Source organism: Saccharomyces eubayanus, chromosome X, assembly GCF_001298625.1.
Source record: "Saccharomyces eubayanus strain FM1318 chromosome X, whole genome shotgun sequence".
Taxonomy (NCBI): domain Eukaryota; kingdom Fungi; phylum Ascomycota; class Saccharomycetes; order Saccharomycetales; family Saccharomycetaceae; genus Saccharomyces; species Saccharomyces eubayanus.
The window spans coordinates 536,976-555,403 of record NC_030985.1 but is presented as its reverse complement, the minus strand read 5'-3'; the positions used below and the strand labels follow the sequence as shown (position 1 = coordinate 555,403).

The 18,428-nt window shown below is 39.5% G+C and overlaps 7 protein-coding genes across 7 annotated transcripts; 2 read left to right on the top strand and 5 right to left on the bottom strand.

Annotated features, from left to right (window-relative positions):
* Positions 1 to 92: 92 nt before the first annotated feature.
* On the bottom strand, positions 93 to 7,505 carry TOR1 (phosphatidylinositol kinase-related protein kinase TOR1; the record flags this gene model as incomplete). Its single annotated transcript, XM_018366163.1, has 1 exon — positions 93 to 7,505. The coding sequence occupies one exon, from the start codon at positions 7,503 to 7,505 to the stop codon at positions 93 to 95; it is 7,413 nt and encodes a 2,470-aa protein (XP_018221369.1).
* Positions 7,506 to 7,755: 250 nt separating this feature from the next.
* Positions 7,756 to 9,105, top strand: ARP3 (actin-related protein 3; the record flags this gene model as incomplete). The annotated part of the gene is made up of 1 exon (XM_018366162.1): positions 7,756 to 9,105. One exon carries the CDS (start codon positions 7,756 to 7,758, stop codon positions 9,103 to 9,105), a length of 1,350 nt encoding a protein of 449 aa, XP_018221368.1.
* Positions 9,106 to 9,345: 240 nt separating this feature from the next.
* CCT5 (chaperonin-containing T-complex subunit CCT5) lies at positions 9,346 to 11,034 on the bottom strand (the record flags this gene model as incomplete). Its single annotated transcript, XM_018366161.1, has 1 exon — positions 9,346 to 11,034. One exon carries the CDS (start codon positions 11,032 to 11,034, stop codon positions 9,346 to 9,348), a length of 1,689 nt encoding a protein of 562 aa, XP_018221367.1.
* A 333-nt stretch (positions 11,035 to 11,367) lies between these two features.
* On the bottom strand, positions 11,368 to 11,745 carry RPA12 (DNA-directed RNA polymerase I core subunit RPA12; the record flags this gene model as incomplete). The annotated part of the gene is made up of 1 exon (XM_018366160.1): positions 11,368 to 11,745. The coding sequence occupies one exon, from the start codon at positions 11,743 to 11,745 to the stop codon at positions 11,368 to 11,370; it is 378 nt and encodes a 125-aa protein (XP_018221366.1).
* Positions 11,746 to 12,072: 327 nt separating this feature from the next.
* Positions 12,073 to 13,461, top strand: NTA1 (amidase; the record flags this gene model as incomplete). The annotated part of the gene is made up of 1 exon (XM_018366159.1): positions 12,073 to 13,461. One exon carries the CDS (start codon positions 12,073 to 12,075, stop codon positions 13,459 to 13,461), a length of 1,389 nt encoding a protein of 462 aa, XP_018221365.1.
* A 114-nt stretch (positions 13,462 to 13,575) lies between these two features.
* MNN14 (Mnn14p) lies at positions 13,576 to 16,386 on the bottom strand (the record flags this gene model as incomplete). Its single annotated transcript, XM_018366158.1, has 1 exon — positions 13,576 to 16,386. The coding sequence occupies one exon, from the start codon at positions 16,384 to 16,386 to the stop codon at positions 13,576 to 13,578; it is 2,811 nt and encodes a 936-aa protein (XP_018221364.1).
* Positions 16,387 to 17,097: 711 nt separating this feature from the next.
* On the bottom strand, positions 17,098 to 18,168 carry CBF1 (Cbf1p; the record flags this gene model as incomplete). The annotated part of the gene is made up of 1 exon (XM_018366157.1): positions 17,098 to 18,168. The coding sequence occupies one exon, from the start codon at positions 18,166 to 18,168 to the stop codon at positions 17,098 to 17,100; it is 1,071 nt and encodes a 356-aa protein (XP_018221363.1).
* Positions 18,169 to 18,428: the final 260 nt, after the last annotated feature.

Here is an 18,428-nt window from a genome sequence, read left to right as displayed (position 1 = left end):
ATGATATTTATACATATATATATATACAGATGTGTAGTACATGCACAGAAATAAATAATAAACAAGTGTRGAATCATGTAATAATATGCTATTCACCAAAATGGACACCATCCAACATAATGCTGGCACAGCCTTTCAATAGAAGTGGCTTGTTGGATTAATTTATCGACCTGTTCAGGAACGTCTAACTCGCTAAACCTCTTGATATCGTTACCTGTTAATTTGTCCGTAATACGTCTTAAAACAAGCATTGCCCTAGCATTTCTAGTCTCGTTTTGCTGTTCTGCTTCCATGTTCGCTGCTTCCTCAATAGTTATTGCCCCTTTTCTTAATAGTTCACTAGGATTTATTAATGGTAATTGGATTCCAGTTTGTTCAGTAAGTTTTTGCGGAGGCAAGTCGAATCCCCAATGGATCAATGGATCAAATGCAAATGCTTCTAAGATTGCCATCAACGATTCCTTATTATCTCTTAAGACTCTCATGACATGTTCACATGTAATACGGAAACTACCTTCAATTCCACTAACTTCCATTGCGTATGTCAGCATCCTCGTTAATCTAAATGGAACCTTTTCAGGGTATTTTTCTCTTAAAATAGCAGCTTCGAAACAATCACCAAAATCAATGTGGATAACTTTCCCGGTAATTCTATCTAACATCAAATTACTAGGATGACGATCACCCAGCCCCAAAATATAACCAGTCATGGACATGACAGCTAAAGATCTCGTATATGTAGTTCTGCGTTCTAACCACGTTTCTGACGATCTGCTCTTTAGCCATAGTATTTTGTAGAGATCCTGGCCCTTTGTATTATCGAGAGCGTACGTGAATACTTCAATTTTTTGCAAAAGAGTTAAATTTTCATAGTCAGGGGCCATTTGTAGCATTACCCAATGCTCAATGTTCAACGGAATTTTCTTGGCATCACGGTGTTCTCTGATCAAAACATGGAACGTGTCACTATTCGGAACCCATCCCAGTAAACCAGATTTAGGTGACAAAGGAATAGCTGGGTATTGTTGTATATCCAAATGTCTCTTGAAACACTCTGAGTCATTCTTCAACAAAGTGTTAACCAAACCAAACAGTTGCATAACAAGACTGTCTTGTCTAATATCTTCATGACCTTTCAGAACGAACTTATAATCTTTACCATCGCTACCTTTTATAGAGAACTTTCTAGGCCTTTGCTTTGAAGAAATCACAGAAAATAGCGGTTCAAACTTTGCAATTTTAACAGTGGGTTTTCCTGGGGAATATGTACCAGGGACTACTAGGTCCAGGTCACGAGCAGCCAAAAGCTGTGGTGAAACGTATTGTAACTCTAAAGTCTGTAATTGCGGTATTTGGCGAGTTATTTTTCTAAAGACATTATAATAGATGTCCCAAGCTTGGTTTAGATTATTAACGTCTTTTGATTTTTTGTAGTTATTCAGCCATTCATGAGCGTCGTTCAAGTCTCTTCCAAACGATTTTTGAAATGAAACCTCGCTTAACGTCTCAGGCTCATTACTTAAGTGCTTATGCAAAGGCTCCAAAGTAGCGAACATCTTTTCTATGTTATGCTCTACAAAAAATTGTCGACTTGCATCCTCTAACCCCTCATACCATAGTTCGTGGAACAGAACGGCTACTCTGATTAATTCGTGACTGACTAACTCAGCTTGGTTCACCAGGACTGGACTGTGAATTCTAATTTTCTCTATTATTGAGAGAGCTGCTTTTTGTCTTGAAACAGATTCAGACTTAATTGCCACGGTTAGAGGATACACAAGTGCTTGTGGATGAGCTTTACCTAAATCAGAAAGCAGAGATAAAAGGGAGTTGCTCACTGTGGGATCTGGCTGGTGAATACGGGAAATTAGCTGTGGCAACACTTCTAACCAGTTTCCAATTTTCATCAGATTGAAGCCTTCATACATGGCTTGCGAAGCTTCTTTAATACCACCAAAGTTGAACAGAAGAGTTAATAACCTTAGTGTGTCCTGTAAGCAACTGGACTCTAATAAAGATATTGAATGAAAGAAACCCTTAATTGCTGGAACAACGTGTCTTTGAATCAACTCTAATGGGTATCTGTTTCCATTTATAGTCAATGAACCGCTTCCTAGAATGCTGCTTTCAGCTCGAATATGATCGTTGTTGATCGCTGTGTCATCATCGTCATCATTCTTATTTCCGTTTAATTTGGTTTCTTCCTGTACCATCGATATCACCTCAAAGTTAGCTAAAGCCCAATTATGCCATGCCTTGTACCAGTTTTTATCGAAATGTGTCGCTAACAGGTATGACCCAAGAATGGCATCAGGATTTGTATTTCTCCAGTTTGGTTGAGTTGCTATCCTCCATTCACCCTGTTTCAAAAAACATCGAGCTAACAATTTTGTATATTCTTCCACATACGGGGCAGTGCTTGCACTTGATAGTTTGACACTTTGCGCAATCATGTTATTCGGATCCAAACCGAGATCATGTGCTAATCTAGATGTAAATCCTATCAGATGATTCAACGCTTCTTTATGTGCCCCTGTAGCCCAGATGTATTTCAATTGTGCATAGACGACAGGTGGAGGAGCCTTAGCGGTGTTTGGTAAACTAGGATCACCGCCTCCTTCAAGAAGCATATTCAGTGCCTTTTGAGCCAGTCTCATTCTACCGGATTTTCTACACAGATTAGCAAACTTGATCCATATTTGTAAATCTTGTTTTGGTTTAATCACTAATGATCTCACTCTGAGTACTCTTTGCCATAAATCAACGTTCTTTTGGCAACCCAGCAACCTTTTCGTCCAAAGGTTTTGATAATGAAGTTTTTTCTCCGAGTTAGGCGCCAGTTGCTTATATTTAATTATTTCTTCAAACTCTGTGATTATTTGTGTTCTAACAATTACACTATAAGCTCTATTGTAACTTTCGTTAATTAGTGCGGATATTTCAGTTACCAGCAAATCTCTGGCATTTAGTATATGTTTACCAGCATCCTCGTAATCGTTTTTGTGCAAATATAATATTGCATCAAAGAATTCCTTATCTGGGGAATTTGGTTTCATTACACTAATATATTGCTCAAGCATATCCCATTCGCCTAAACCCCATGCTGCACCGGCTGCCAAAGGAGCAATTAATTTCTTCGTCGGTAATTTAGATATTCTCCATTTTCTAGACGCTAGTTGAGATAATTGCTCCCATTCACCTAGGGCATGAAGAGATCTCATCTTACCAAGAGTAACACCTACAGATGTATCTCCTGCCTTCTCACGTTCATTATAAGCGTGTAGTGCATCTTCCCACCTTTCTAGTTTTTCGAACCATGTTTCCTTTAATTGCAACGAATGGTGTTGCTGGGCGTGCTTTAAAATACCAATTGCAGCGTCCGTTTGGTTCAATTGATTATTGATACTGATAAGTGATTCAATTGTGGAGTTTTCAGGCTCTTTGATAAATTTAATTTCTTTGTAATGTAATGCCTTAGCATATGCGTGGCATCTCTCAGCATATTCACCCAAATTTTGAGTTGGGATAGGCAATGCTTTATCATCATGCTCCATGAATTCGACCAAATTTAATAACGTTTGATGTATTTCCGGCGGATTTTGAGGAGAAGACAAGGCTATGCATAGCGACTCGATCAAATCTTCTTGATACTGGCTATAAAGCTCCGTCCAAATACTTGCGAAAGCAGTATTGAAGAGTTCTCTAGCTAACGGATAGTACATACTAGCGAGATTCGAACAAGCTCTCAGTGCGTGGGAAGGGGATTCTTTAAGCAATTGAATAGATAATCGCTTACTCCATTCTTGCCAGTCCTCTTTAGTTCTTTGTTGGCTGGAATTCCAAGCGCTCTTCAAAACTGATTGATTTATGGGCAACTTTGCAACACCTGCATCCGCCGCATCCACTGGATCCGTGGATGGATTTTCTGTAGTATTTGCTTCCAAAATTTTAGTGGGAAGAGCATCGTTATTCAGTATCCTGTTCGTCAAATCATCGTATATCGTGTGCTGGATACGTTTCCTCATTAAAATTTCATTGATGACAGGAATGAAGATAGCAAATGATGTACCCATTTGTAAAAGTAATAAACTCAAAGTATTCATAATAACTTTTGAGAGTTCATCGCTTGTTGTACCACTTAGTATCCTGACTAAAGCATGAACAATTCTTGATGACATTTCGAAGAGATCGATATCCTTTGCCAGCTTTCCGATTGTCATAATCGCAGACCTCTGTAAGTTACCACTAGTAAATTCAGCCATTTGCACTATCTTCGGGACAATCAAATGCGAATAACCCTCTAAATTAGGACCAAATGTCTCTAATAGCCTCAATATTCTTCTTGAAAGAATCCTGTCAGCAGATTTATCATTCTCTAAAGTAACTAGGAAAAGTGTCAGAGTAAGAGGAATTAGTCTTTTAAACTCACCTTCCAAAGCCTTTGATATTGCCTCAATAACACTTATTATCGTTATTTGTAACTTAACAACCGATGAAAAATCTCTGATAGCCTGAAATATAGAATCTACATGTGGCCTAATATGCTGCTTTACGATACTGACCAAAGAACAAAGTTGTTGAAAGTAAAACTCTAATAAAGATGGAGAGCATGTACGCATTACATCTAAGATGCTTGGAATGATTTGGTCCAAAAACGAAACACACTTTAAGCCTAGTGTTTGGAAAATGTGCATAATTGCCTGTATTACGGATGTATGGTACGATGATAGTGATGGATCTTTCAAAATTTTCAATAAACAGTGAACAACAACAGTGGTATAATATTCGTCATTAGATGGAGACATACCTTGCATAAGAAGAGCAATGTCGATGGGTGGGGCGTTTTGTTCTGCCGATATGTTCGTTGTGGAGGTAATTTCACGTTCCTTTTGACGATATGGATCAATAGCGCCCAATATACCTATCAAAGACACTGTTTGTCTTCTAATATTTTGGGAGTTCTCTGTCTTTAAAATGTTAACCAATATACCCAGTAATTCGGGGTAATCAAGTAAGGGATCAATGACATAGCCAGAGGAGGCTGCAAGTTGACCCAAAGCTTTGAGAGCTGCTTCTCTTTTGAAAGAGTTTGATTGATCTTGAAATGTTTTGATGATCAATGGAAACAAGTCTTTAAGATAAACTTTCATATCTTCTCCTCCTACAACGGATAGCTCACCTATGGTTCTTAATGCTGTTGACGCAACCGTTGAGGAAGAATCCTGGAATTTCGGTAAAAGAACGTTTAAAAGAGGTTCAATATATGGTTTGGTAATATCTTTACTTGACCTGATAAGGGTACATAATAAACTTGCAGTTTCCTCCTTTTCTCTGGAGGAAGTTGAGAACTTTAGTTTCGTCAAGAGTTCTAGTAATATTTTTCTAATTGATGGAATGACATATGCCGGGTTTACTGAGGATAACCTTCCAACGAGTTCCATTGCTACCGATTGTATACTGAACGATTCATCGTGTAGTGCGGTGAACAAGAGTCTTAAATTATCTGGTTGGGCCAACTGTGAATCAAAGCATGAGTTCAAATTTTTTAGAACATCCAATCTAATATCTTGTCTAGGGTCAGCAATTGTAATGGCTAAGAGCTTGGACAAAACTTCTGATACAGCATTCAGAGAGTGTAAAGATGTTTGTTTACATATATTGTCCTTGACGTAAATCTCACAAGATGTTAGTGCGGCTAATTTCCTTACTTTCGGGTCTGTATGTTCGATGTAAGATAGGGCAACAACTCTCACAAATTCCACCAACGAAAATTTATTTTCAATATTTCTTAGCATTCGGAAGGCTTGAATAATAATTCTTACATCACTGTTATCATCGTTGCTTTCCCCCGTTTTTTGAAAGATGCTTTTATTTCTCCACTCTCTGGCTCTTTCTTTCGAAAATGGTGGTATCTCCATTGGAGATCCTGGTTGAATAAACTGTGTACCAGACAAAGTGGAACAAACTAGATTAAGCAGTTCGTCATTTATCTTTGGACCTAAAGATGGAATTCTTTCAGTCAAGATTTGGAAAGTTTCTTGCATATAATCAGAAAGAGGGCACCTGAACATGAACTTTAGGATATTTCTGTTCAGCAGTTTGGCCAGGACGGGACCTAATGGCATTGCTAACTTTCCAATACAATAAAAAATTTCACCCTCGAATTTTCTTCTAACTTTGAATTTTGTTTGTAAATCATGTTCAATGTAATCTAGGATTTGTTTCACATATGGGGCAATATCGGGCCCAACTTCATATGCCATATCACCGATCGAGATCAATATCTGTGGCTTGTCATCTTTAAAATGTGGTGTTTTCTTTGTCGAGGCTTTCGTTAGAATCTCCAAGTAATTGTCCATGATTTGATGCAAATATTTGCCTGCAAATAATTGAGGGTTGAATGATGCTAATAAGGGTACAACTTGGTAAATTTTTTCTCTGATCATATTGGCCTTGTGGTTCTCGTAGGCTATGCAATTTAGGCACATTTGATCAAACACTTGATTTAAAAAGGGGTCCTTCAAGATCAAGATTTCCTTGTAAACCAATAAGCTTGCATGAATGCATTCCAACGTATTCACCTGAAAGCCGTATTCGCAGCTCGTAGCTAGCCTTTGCACCCACTGGCTAGTCAATTGAGGGTCTCTATTTCGTAGGATGGAGAGACATTTAGCCAATGTGGTGGAAGCATCAATTCTGATTACTAAATGCGGGTCTCTCAAAGCTCTCCAGATATTGTCTAGTATTGAGTTTAAGTACTGGTAGAGCAAGTACGGGCAGTTCTCTGCCAATGCTGTTATTATCAAGAGTGAAGCATGCTTGGCGTGGTCTGGCTTAGAACTGGAAAATGAATTTTTTTCTGTGGAGGCAGTGAGCCACTCTAAACAAGACTTTATCTCGAATTCCACGAAATCAGAGGTGTATGTGCCTCCCGGAACGGCCAGTTTACCCAAAGTTTTTGCAGCCAGCCTCATTACACCCACGTCATTGGAAGGTATTAGACCTCGAAGGTAACCAGCCAACCGCGAAGTCTCGTTGGGCAGTTCCTCAGTGAATGTATAGAATGATATCAAGGTGTCTATGGAGAGAACAGCCCCCACTCTGGTGTTCGTTTTTTTTGTGTGAACCAGCTCAAGGATCTTATTGTTTATCTCGTGTGAGACCCCCTGAAACTCTTCTATCGACAGCTCGTGCTCTAAAGACACCAGTAGATCGAATAACGAACTACTAGCCAATCTCCGCTCGTCCTCATAATCACTAGTCAATTCGTGGAAAATATTGTCCAAAATGGGCCGGTAATTAACGTCCTCGGTATTTCCTGCCACCATCCCACCAAATCTATTAGAAAGGAGGCCAGACTCGTTCCTGTCCCTGTTCATATTCATATTCATGTTCATATTCATGTCCAAATTCGGTGCCAGCGGTACATCTCTGTTCATGTCCATATCGTTGTTAGCGGTTTTCAACACTCTACTTTTCCAACTCGGCTCCTCATGCGGTCTCATAACAATGCAAAATCGCTCACTGGCTACCTCTCTTTCCTTCTCCCAATAACTCTCGTAGATCCATGATTGAACTCTCTATTACAGGCTTGAGTTCCTTCGATAAGGACTTTTTTCAACCGTCACCCGGCCCTTCGCGGCTTTCAAAGGCGAAAACCCCTTTTCAAAAGTTTCAAACAAGAACATGAGAGAGGTTCGATCAAAATATGCCCTCAGTGCAAGACCTCCCAATTGAGCAAGAAACCAGCATCCGATGTCGTATTTAAACAATCCCGCTGTTGTCATGGACAATGGTACCGGGCTTACCAAGCTTGGTTTCGCCGGTAACGATTCTCCCTCGTGGGTCTTCCCCACAGCCATAGCCACAGCTGCACCTTCCAATACGAAGAAGGCTTCGGGCGTCGGCGCATCTTCAGGAGCAGGTAGCGATACATCATACTTCGGTAATTCTACGTCTGCCACCAACTTTAACGGTGTAACCGGTGGCCTGCTATCCAACAACTTGTCCGGCAAGAGAGGTACAGAGGATTTGGATTTTTACATTGGGAATGAGGCCTTGGTGGCATCTCAAGGACCCTCTTATTCTTTGAGTTATCCTATTAGACATGGTCAAGTGGAGAATTGGGACCACATGGAGAGGTTCTGGGAAAATTCCATTTTCAAGTACTTAAGAACAGAACCTGAAGATCATTTCTTTTTATTGACAGAACCACCATTGAATCCTCCAGAAAACAGGGAACAAGTTGCTGAAATCTTTTTTGAATCATTCAATTGTGCCGGTCTATACATTGCTGTGCAAGCGGTGTTGGCTTTGGCCGCCTCTTGGACCTCTTCTAAGGTAACAGATAGATCACTAACTGGTACCGTTATAGATTCTGGTGACGGTGTCACTCACGTCATTCCAGTGGCGGAAGGTTACGTTATTGGATCGGCCATCAAGAACATTCCTATTGCTGGTAGGGACATCACGTTGTTCATCCAATCCTTGTTAAGAGAACGTGGTGAAGCAGACACTTCTTTAAGAACCGCAGAAAAGATCAAGCAAGAATACTGTTATGTTTGTCCAGATATTGTTAAAGAGTTTAACAAATTTGATAGAGATCCTTCTAAATTCGCACAATTTGTGGTGGAAAATCAAGAAAAAACAAGGAGAAAAGCTGTGGATATAGGTTATGAAAGATTCTTGGCTCCAGAAATCTTTTTCAATCCTGAAATTGCATCATCAGACTTCTTGACTCCTTTGCCTACGGTGGTAGATCAAACAATTCAGGCATGTCCTATTGATGTTCGTAAAGGTTTATACAACAACATCGTATTATCAGGTGGGTCCACCATGTTTAAGGATTTCGGGCGTCGTTTACAAAGAGATTTGAAATCGATTGTAAATAATAGAATTGCGCAAAGTGAACTATTAAGCGGGACAAAGTCAACTGGTGTGGATGTTTCTGTGATTTCCCATAGAAAGCAAAGAAACGCTGTCTGGTTCGGTGGTTCCTTGCTGGCACAAACTGCAGAATTCAAAGGTTACTGTCACACCAAGAAGGACTATGAGGAATACGGTCCAGAAATTGTTAGAAACTTTAGTCTTTTCAACATGGTTTGAATCACCAAAATTAGCCTCAAAACCACACTAAATAAATAAGAACAAAAAAAAAGTAAAAATAACATATCAACAAACAATTGAAACGCACCACAATTCATCTAAATATGCGTGTACATCTTATTATATACTAGTATACGTACACTCAAGTAACTAAAAATGATCATTTGAAAGAAGAAAAATAACATAGAAACTTATGGGATATACGATTAAACTTATCTTTTATTATCTATTTATACAAAATTAATATTCATCCTTACCACTAATGATGACATTATCAATCTTAAGAATCATTCTACACAATTGAGTGGCTAAAAGAATTTGCTGTTTCTTACCGATAAAGGGATCAACGACAAATAATTCCTTCATGTCATTGGACCCGTAGCCTAAGCAATCAACACCAATGTTAGAAGTGTTTTCTTTCAGTTGTTTACTTTTCAATGTAGATAAAGTTCCAATTGGATCAAGGCCTGAGTTTTCAGCCAAAGTCATTGGAATGGTGTCTAAAGCTTGAGCAAAGCCACGGAATGCATATTGGTCGATACCACGTTGTTTGTCAGCTTCTTCGGAAACAGCCAGCGACATGGTCACTTCTGCTGCACCACCACCGTAAACCACACGCGAATCTTTAACCAAGTTACGTACCACACATAAAGAATCATGTAATGCACGCTGAGCTTCATCCACGATCATTTTATTGGAACCACGAACAAAACATGTTACAGTCTTTGTTTCTTTACTTTGCTCAATGATTAGCATACGGTCCTTGGTAGTACCGAATTCCTTTTCGTAGATTCTGGAACAAGTACCTAATTTGTCCTTAGACAAATCTTGGAATCTCGGAACAATACGACCATTTGTGGAAATAGCAATATGTTCTAGTTCTTGGCCACCTACCCATCTTACAGCAGGCAAATCGTTTTGTAGCAGTAAATGGTTAGCTTCATCGTCAAACCCCCATTGACATATGACAACATCTGCACCAGCTTTCTTCACATCATCTATCATTTCTTTAAATGTATCCTGTTCATAAGTTTGTAGTTTTTGGTATTCTTCTACTGAAGAAATGTCCAATTTATGCTTGGTCTTGGGCTTAGGTGGCTCAAATGGACACGTTAATATAGCCAATTTAACACCGTCGGAACCTTCCCTTGGCAAAACGCACTTAGGCATTTGTGGGTGAGAAAAGTCTTTATCTAAAATGACACCATTAATCAACTTGGAATCGCTTATGGTCCCACCAACACGTCCTTGCATTTTGATCAAATCGAAGTCCACGTCATTACGGCTCTTATCCATAATGCTAGTGACTGCTTCCACAGCCATTTCCGCAAATCTATCATGGTCTTTGGACACAATCTTGGAACCCAAAGAAGTTTTGGCAGCCCTCAATAAATAGTCTCTGAACAACTCGTCGTTTGATGCAGAAATATCATCACATCTGTCTTCTAATCTGGCAATGGCTATCTTGGCAGCTTCGTCAAACCCATTAGCAATTTTAATTGGATGTATACCCTTTTGAATCAATTCTAAGGCTTGGTCGAGTAATGCACTTGCCAAGACGACGACACCTGTAGTACCATCACCAATTTCATCATCTTGGGATTTGGACAACTGCACTAACAATTTGGCAATTTCGTTATCTAGTTCCATTTGAGATAAGATAGTTGCACCATCGTTAGTAATAGTGATTTCACCATCGGGTGAAATCAAAATCTTGTCTAACCCACGAGGACCCAAAGAAGTCTTGATAATGGAGGCCACTGACCTAGCCGCCAATATGTGTGATTTCTTTGCTTCTAACCCGTGTTGTCTCTTCTTGTTACCTTGATCCTTCACAATAATAAAGGGTCTACCCATCTCGTCTTGAGCCACAATGGCGTTGGATAGATCCGGCATTTCCATAGGAGGTTGTTGTGGACGAGCAGCCATTCTGAAATGATGCTATTTAATGGTTGATTGCTGTTGTAACCTTGTGCTTCCACCTCTCTTGTACTCACACTTCATTTTGCCACATCCACCAAATACTACGCATTTTCTGGTTATTTCTAAATAAATTTTTTCATTCAATATATCACTTTACACGTAGATGATGAGAGCAAAAGCGATGAGGTGCAACTGTAATAAAAGAGTGATATTGATAATGTATGCTATTTATAGGCAGTACTTAGAGTATTGTATTATAAATGATATTCTATAGATTCTTACAGGATGGGAGTGGATGATATTAGTGTACAAATGTGTCTCCCTGCGGCGGCAGCCTGCTCAGTTGTTGGTACGGAACTTGTAGCCACAGGAGGTGCATGTATAGAAAACAGTGGCACCTTCATCTGCAGATCTTAGTTGCAGAGTGTGGTAGTTCATCTCTTCATTGCCACATTGAGGACATTTTTCCTTGATGGTAGCACCGTCCTTCAATTCATTCTTTTTCAAAGATGTCTTGACCACAGATTTCTTAGCTCTTAATGCAGATGGGAACGCGTCTTCTGCCGTTGTAGTGATGACTTTCAAATTGGAGAACTGTGACTTTGGATATATGGCTTTGCATTGGCTGCACTCGACATTGGAGCCCAAAACAGCGTTAGGATTTTCCAAAAGATCACCACAGTCCAAGCAGAAAATTAACGACCCTACGACAGACATGCTTATACGTGCTATACTAGATTGATTTTAACTTCTCGTTTTCTTTTGTCTTTTTACAGCTGTCATGCTCTTCACTTTACTTTTGAGATTAGTATTTTTTTTTTTTCATTTTCTCTGTTTTCGTTTATAGTGATACTTTATGTATGCCCCATTATGCCCTCATTATTTTATAGAAGGGTTTAAATTTGTTTTTGCTTTTATATTTCAAGACCTTGTTTATATCCGTGTTTAGCCCTGACAAGCATTTTGCGGAAATAAATTGGTCTTATTTCCGCGTATTTTCAGAAAGTTGAAGTTAAAATAGAAATCATTGTTAGTGGAACTTGTATGATCATCGTTGAAATCCTGGCGGGCGGAACTCGTATTATTGAAATGACAAACAAGCTTCTCGTTTCGTTGAAAGTACTTATTATTCAATTGAATCCCCAGATCGGGCAGACGGACCAGACTATCAAGAGAACATGGAGTATTCTGGATAAAGTGGCGAGAAGTTCCACATATGTGAAGCCTGATATAATATTATTTCCTGAGTTTGCCTTAACGGGGTACAATTTTCACTCTAAGAACGACATTCTACCCTATGTGACTGGGCAAGGTGAAGGGCCATCTTTCCAATTGGCTAAATCAGTATCTGAGAAGTTTCGCTGTTATACTATAATGGGGTATCCTGAGCAAGCTGGTGAGCAGAAGCTGTATAATTCTGCGCTAGTGATTGACCCCGAGGGAAAGCAGGTATTCAACTATAGAAAAACTTTTCTCTATGATACTGAAGAGAACTGGGACTGTGGGGAGAATCCAGAGGGATTTCAGACTTTCCCCATGCATTTTCCAAAATGTGCCAAACTTCCTCACGAGAAAAGCTTTACTCGAGATGTGACCCTGAAGTCTTCAATAGGTATCTGTATGGATCTAAGCCCCTATAAATTCAAAGCTCCCTTTAATCACTTCGAATTTTCCTCGTTCTGTGTGGATAATAACGTCGAGTTGATTTTATGCTCTATGGCATGGCTAAACTCCACTTCGATCACTGATAAGCAGGTTTTACAAAATGATTCGCTATTAAATGCCGCCAAGGACAAAATAGCTTTTGGTTTAAAGGAGCAAGGATTACCCCTAAGTGGATCTCACGGTGTTTACCAGCTTAAAATTGGTGATTCGCAACATACTTCTAGAGTGCCCTCTGAAAACTGCACGAGTGACTACAAAAATATGGATGAACCAGATATGACAAATGTGAACTACTGGATGCTGCGCTTTTTCCCTCTTTTATATTACAAAGCAAGAACTAAGTGGTTTAGAGATTCATCCCTCCTGGAAAGTATCTTGGCCAAGAGTAAAATGCCTCTAGACCATCAATATTATAAGGATGAAAGACATAAAGAAGACACTACGGACCTTGTGGATTCCGAAGGAACGATAAAGGACGCTCTACTAGAAAAAACATTTTTGGGAGCATCCCTAAGACAACCCTGGAAGTTTAAAGGTAAAAACGCAGTCTTAGCAGTGGCTAATAGATGCGGTATTGAAGATGGAACTACAATTTTCGCAGGAAGTTCTGGTGTTTATAAATTTAATGGTAAGGAAACGGACTATCTAGAAAATAGTGAGGACACTCCACTTGACTCTCGGAATGAAAGCGTAGAACTACTGGGCAACTTAGGCAAAGGCTTGGAAGGCGCTATTTTGCGTGAAGTACAGTTTGAAGTGTCAAGGTAAACGGAATATTATATAATTAATTAGACATTATAGAAGTCGATACAATACACACATATATTAATATGCAATTAGGATGCTACCAAAGCATCTGTTTTGAAAGAGAGGAGATGATCCTTAATATTTTTCGTCAGAACCAAATATCACATTTGAGGTTTTCTTATTATCACCGAAAAGGTTCAAGCCTTTGGAATTCAAGTCAATTACCGTTTTACCATTGTCACTATCGAGAATATTGAACTCTTCAAGGTTTCTTTCAAATAGGTCTTTAGATACTTTAACGAACTCTTCAATTTTTTTATTTTCAACCTGGGAAGCAATATTATAAATATTTGCAGCATTCAGTATTTTTTTCACTTTTCCCCATAGTTTTCTTTCATGGATATATATTATTGGGTCTTTCTCAGGAGACTTCATGTTCTTCGACAATCCACCATTCCTTAAGGTCTTTAATAGACTTCTTTTTTCTTCTTCACTCAAGTCAGGATCATATTGTATTTCTAGCTCTTTAAGTCGGTAGACAGTGCTATTGAGAGAATTGAACAGACTGGCAAATACGGAGTGGAAATCACACTTTATGATATTTGTTAATAGCAGGTTTATATCACTGAATTTTAAATCATTTAGGGGATTTTCCAACCGTGTTATCTTGGGTTCTCTCGATTGTAAATTTGCAAATTTTTTTACATCTGGAAACAAAAACCAGTATCTCAGTTCAGGTAGATACACTTTCCCTTGAAACGTCAAAAACCCGTATCTCGGTGGAACCACATACTCGTTGTTCAACGCCGTTATAGGTTTATTGGGAATAAACGCTGGCACACCATTGAACATTGTATTCCGTAAGGGCGATAAGATGCTTAGACTGGAAAAGTGTTTATTCCTACAATTAAAGAGATTATATTTTTTATTCAGCAAGTACCTTTGCTTTGGAGTTAAGTCTCTTTCAGGAGAATCGCTTTTCGACATTACAAGTTCTTTTTTGTATGCTTTGGTCACTAGGTCCTTTTCTGATTTGTCAAAATCGTCTGGATGAGAGTTGACCCATTCTCTTAGTTCATATACGGTGTATTTGGCAAAGTCTTCACAGTCATCAACTTCATCAAATTTCTCGTTTTCATCAAAGTTGTAGTCTTCGATGAGAGTGGAGAAGTCCTTGTCTGAACTCTCCTCTTCTTCAACAAACTTGGCCATGTATTTCCTAGCCGCATCAGAACTAACACTCAGCCCTGTGATATCAATATATATACCTGAGTCAATATCGATGAAACGGGCATCGATATTGTTTTCGCCATTTCCGTGAGTTCTCACAGTAATGGAACTTCCTACATCTAGCAAATATCTTCCGTTACCTTCTCTTGGATCCTCCAATATTAAGGACTGATTGAAATATTGACTTAAATAGTGTAAATGCTTAATGGGCATTTGCAAATCGTGATCGACATCCCAGGGGAATTTTAATCCATTGTACAAGTACCCATACAAAGTACCATGTGACAACCAAGAAATCAACCCATTAGCCTTGGTAAACTTTTGGAAAGTTCTTATCATGGAGCTCAATCTAGCTTCAAACTCCTGAGGATCGTTCAGGAGATTATATCCAAGGGACAGAAACCTTTTGTCTCTATGATGCCCATCAGCACTTGCATCAGCCACCTCGCTTGCCTCTGCAAAATACTTTCCCTGCAATGCAGGAGCTGTCCTAATAGACGTTTTTAAACTTTGTAAATACCGGGTATCGTGCAACGACAGACCTTCGGATCTTAGCTTGGCCTCCAATTCACCGATTTTTGTCTTGGCATCGAAGTGAAAATCAGATGGAGATAGGTCTAGATATTCCTTAGAAAATATTGTTTTATCTAAACCTTCGATGTCAAGTTTCCGTTTTTCAGTCGATTTGTGGTGCAAGAATTTCTCAAAAGTTAAGGTGTGATTGAAAAGAAGATCGCCGTTTTGCATTTCATTAGTGTGCCTTTGAATGTAGCCTTGCAACATTTTGGATTGTACAATATTGGATTGGGATGAATCACTTTCCTTTAAATTAATTCTGTACGCTTCTTTATCACTATCTAAAACAGTCAGCGACAACGGTGTGGCACCGAAATATAATAAGTGATTCTTGGCATGCAAGTCATAAACTTCTGGCCTCATTTTCCCATATAATTCACTGATAATGAAGGGAAGCTCGAAAGGAGCACCCTTATAGTATGCGTCATTGTCTTTACAGTGGTCGTGCACAATTTGCGTTACCGAATTAGAGTTCAGCATCTTTCTTTCCCTATTATACCAAACTTCTTCGTCATATTTATTCCTATTAGTGATAAATAAGGGTTCTTGGATTTCCTTCTCCACCCTTTCTAGTACGTCCTTATCGAAAGCGTTTTCGCAAACAAATTGGCAAGAGACGTTTGTATCCTTCAAAGCGATGAGTTTGTTCAACGATTCAAAGCTGGCCCAATCATACCACGAAAAATCGTATTCATTAGAGTCGGATGCTAGCAAGTGGTCTAGGACAACAGACCATATTAACCTCGGATCGTTATTATAGTACCTCAAATCGTCCACCGAGTCCAAAACCCGCCCTTTGTCAGGGCCCATTTTCATAGTGAGGAGATCGTTCTTCAGGGTGTATGTATCGATCCATTCTCCTGAAGTGTCGAAGTTCATTTTTTCGTATAGTTTGGTTATACTGTCCGTTGATTTCAAATCAAATACAGGATATGTATGGTTTTTGGTGGTAGGTGTAAGCGGCTGTAAAAAAGGTGCGGTAAATGATCTCCAGCTGCCGTCCATAATCAACGAATGGCCATTCAGCACATAAGTAGTAATGAACAACAGTTGGACGGCTAGAAGTGTAACAACGATTTTCTTGAGATGTAGCCGTAAGGATCTTAATACGTACATAGAAAACCTGCGAACTGATAACATTGCTGATATTTTCTCTTTTCTCTTTCTCTTTTTCTTTTCCTTTCTATCTTCTTACTCGCTTTCTCTTTATTACTCTAAATCATAAAAATAAGGTTGTGTCTCTGCTGGAAAGTAAATAATACTTGCTATGTATATAGTAAAGATAGTGGGACGCCCGAATCGAGAACGAGATTATTCGTATGCCCTTCCGGTGTTTGTTAAATTATTAAGCAAAGCCTCAAAGTAAAAATAGGCCGGTGTTTGTAGCGAACCTGTAGGAAAACGACCTTTCCTGCCAAGTTTTTTTTTTTCAAGTCAATCCTATCCTCCACGTATTTACCATGATTACTTTTTTCCTACGGACTAAAAAGAAGGTAAAAAAGAACGGGAAAATTGAATTCTCGTGAAAAAAAGGCGGGAAATCGGCACTTCGTGCCAATTTCTCTTGGCGATTTCATGCAAGGGGAAAAACTTTCTTGGCAAAAGTTGGCTGAGCCACTAAAAAACGGAAGAACAATAGCGCATAGAGAGGCTTTCGGAGGTAAGAGGGTGCTCTTTTTTGCCAAGCATTGGGGCTGGGTGCCTGTCAGACAATTGGATAAGGTCATCCGAAGAGTTGAAGATATTAATGGGAAAGTGATAACAACTGCTCGCGCATGCAGTATGGGTGGAGAAACGCGAATATATACTAAAGGGGTATAATATATGTTATGTGTCTACGTATCTGTGCTTTCAAGCCTCATGGACGTTATCACCTCCGGGGCCCTTCCTTTCTTTCTCCTTTTTCTTATGGCTGTGCATATCCTCGTACTCCATGCCTTCTTTCCGTAAGATGCGCTTCATGTACTCAATCTCCTTGTATGCGTTCCCCAGTTCTTCTTGCAGCTTCTCGTTCGCACTGGCCAACTGCGATGCATTCTGCTCACTTAGCAATTTCTGCAATGTCCATTTTTCAATGTTCGCTTCGTCAGTCTCTTTCAATTTTTGGATGTATTCTGCGGCACGTGCCAGTATCGCAGCCTTGCTGGATTCTCTTACAGGGAGCAGATCGCTCAAGACATTGATGGCGGTGTTTATATTTTCACGGCGACGCCTTTCGACTTCTTTGTGGGAATCCTTCCTTTGCTTTTTCCATTCCTCTGTCGTGGCCAGTGTGGTAGGTTTTTTTCCTCGACGGCCCGACTGCATATTCATGTCCTTCTTGAGGTTCATACCAGTACCGTCATCATCCTCCTCTTCCTCTTCTTCCTCTTCTTCCTCTTCTTCGTGTTCGTGTCTACGTCCATGTTCGGGCAATGGTATGAGCATGTCATTTTTGGAGTCTTGTGTGGACTCTATTGGTGAGGATTCCATCCCCTCCAGAGAGACGCTCAACTTGGCCCCTTCGTTTGACGAATTTGTTGCTCTTCCTTCATTCATGGAATCCTTGTCCCCGTTATCAGTACTTGTTTGCTTGGGCATATGAACGTCAGACACATCTTCGTGACGTTGAATTAAGTCTGTGTAACTGACGGTGGCGGCTACTGCAGCTTCCGCTACGGAAGGATCTTCATCACTTTCCTTCTCATCATGATTAGACGCTAGCCCGCCTGTATACTGGCTTTGGGTCCCTCTTAGAGTAGCCCCTTCACTCAATAGAGCCGAGTCGATGTTTCCGTCATTGCTTTCTTGTGACAGCAGATTTTGGTCTCTCTGCTTCTTTCTGGCCTCGTTGACGTTTTGTTCCTCGTGATAGCTTCTCTTTCTCGCCGAGTGAACTTCGTTATCCCCACCACCAATCTTGTTATTTGCTAAAGAGTTCATTTTTGGAAAAAGAAGCAAAAAATGTATTATATATATGTACTCGATTATTAATTGGGACTTCTATATTCAAAGCATATACCACTTGAAACAAATACAAAGTACAAATGACTAACGATGTGTTTACCCTTGAATTATAATCTTCTCATCCTAAATTAAACAAAAAAACGTGATAAGCACGTGGAGATTCATTGTTTACCCAATTTTTTTTTTCTTCCGCTTTTTTTTTTCCACCCTGATTGATGTACGATACCGAAGGGACC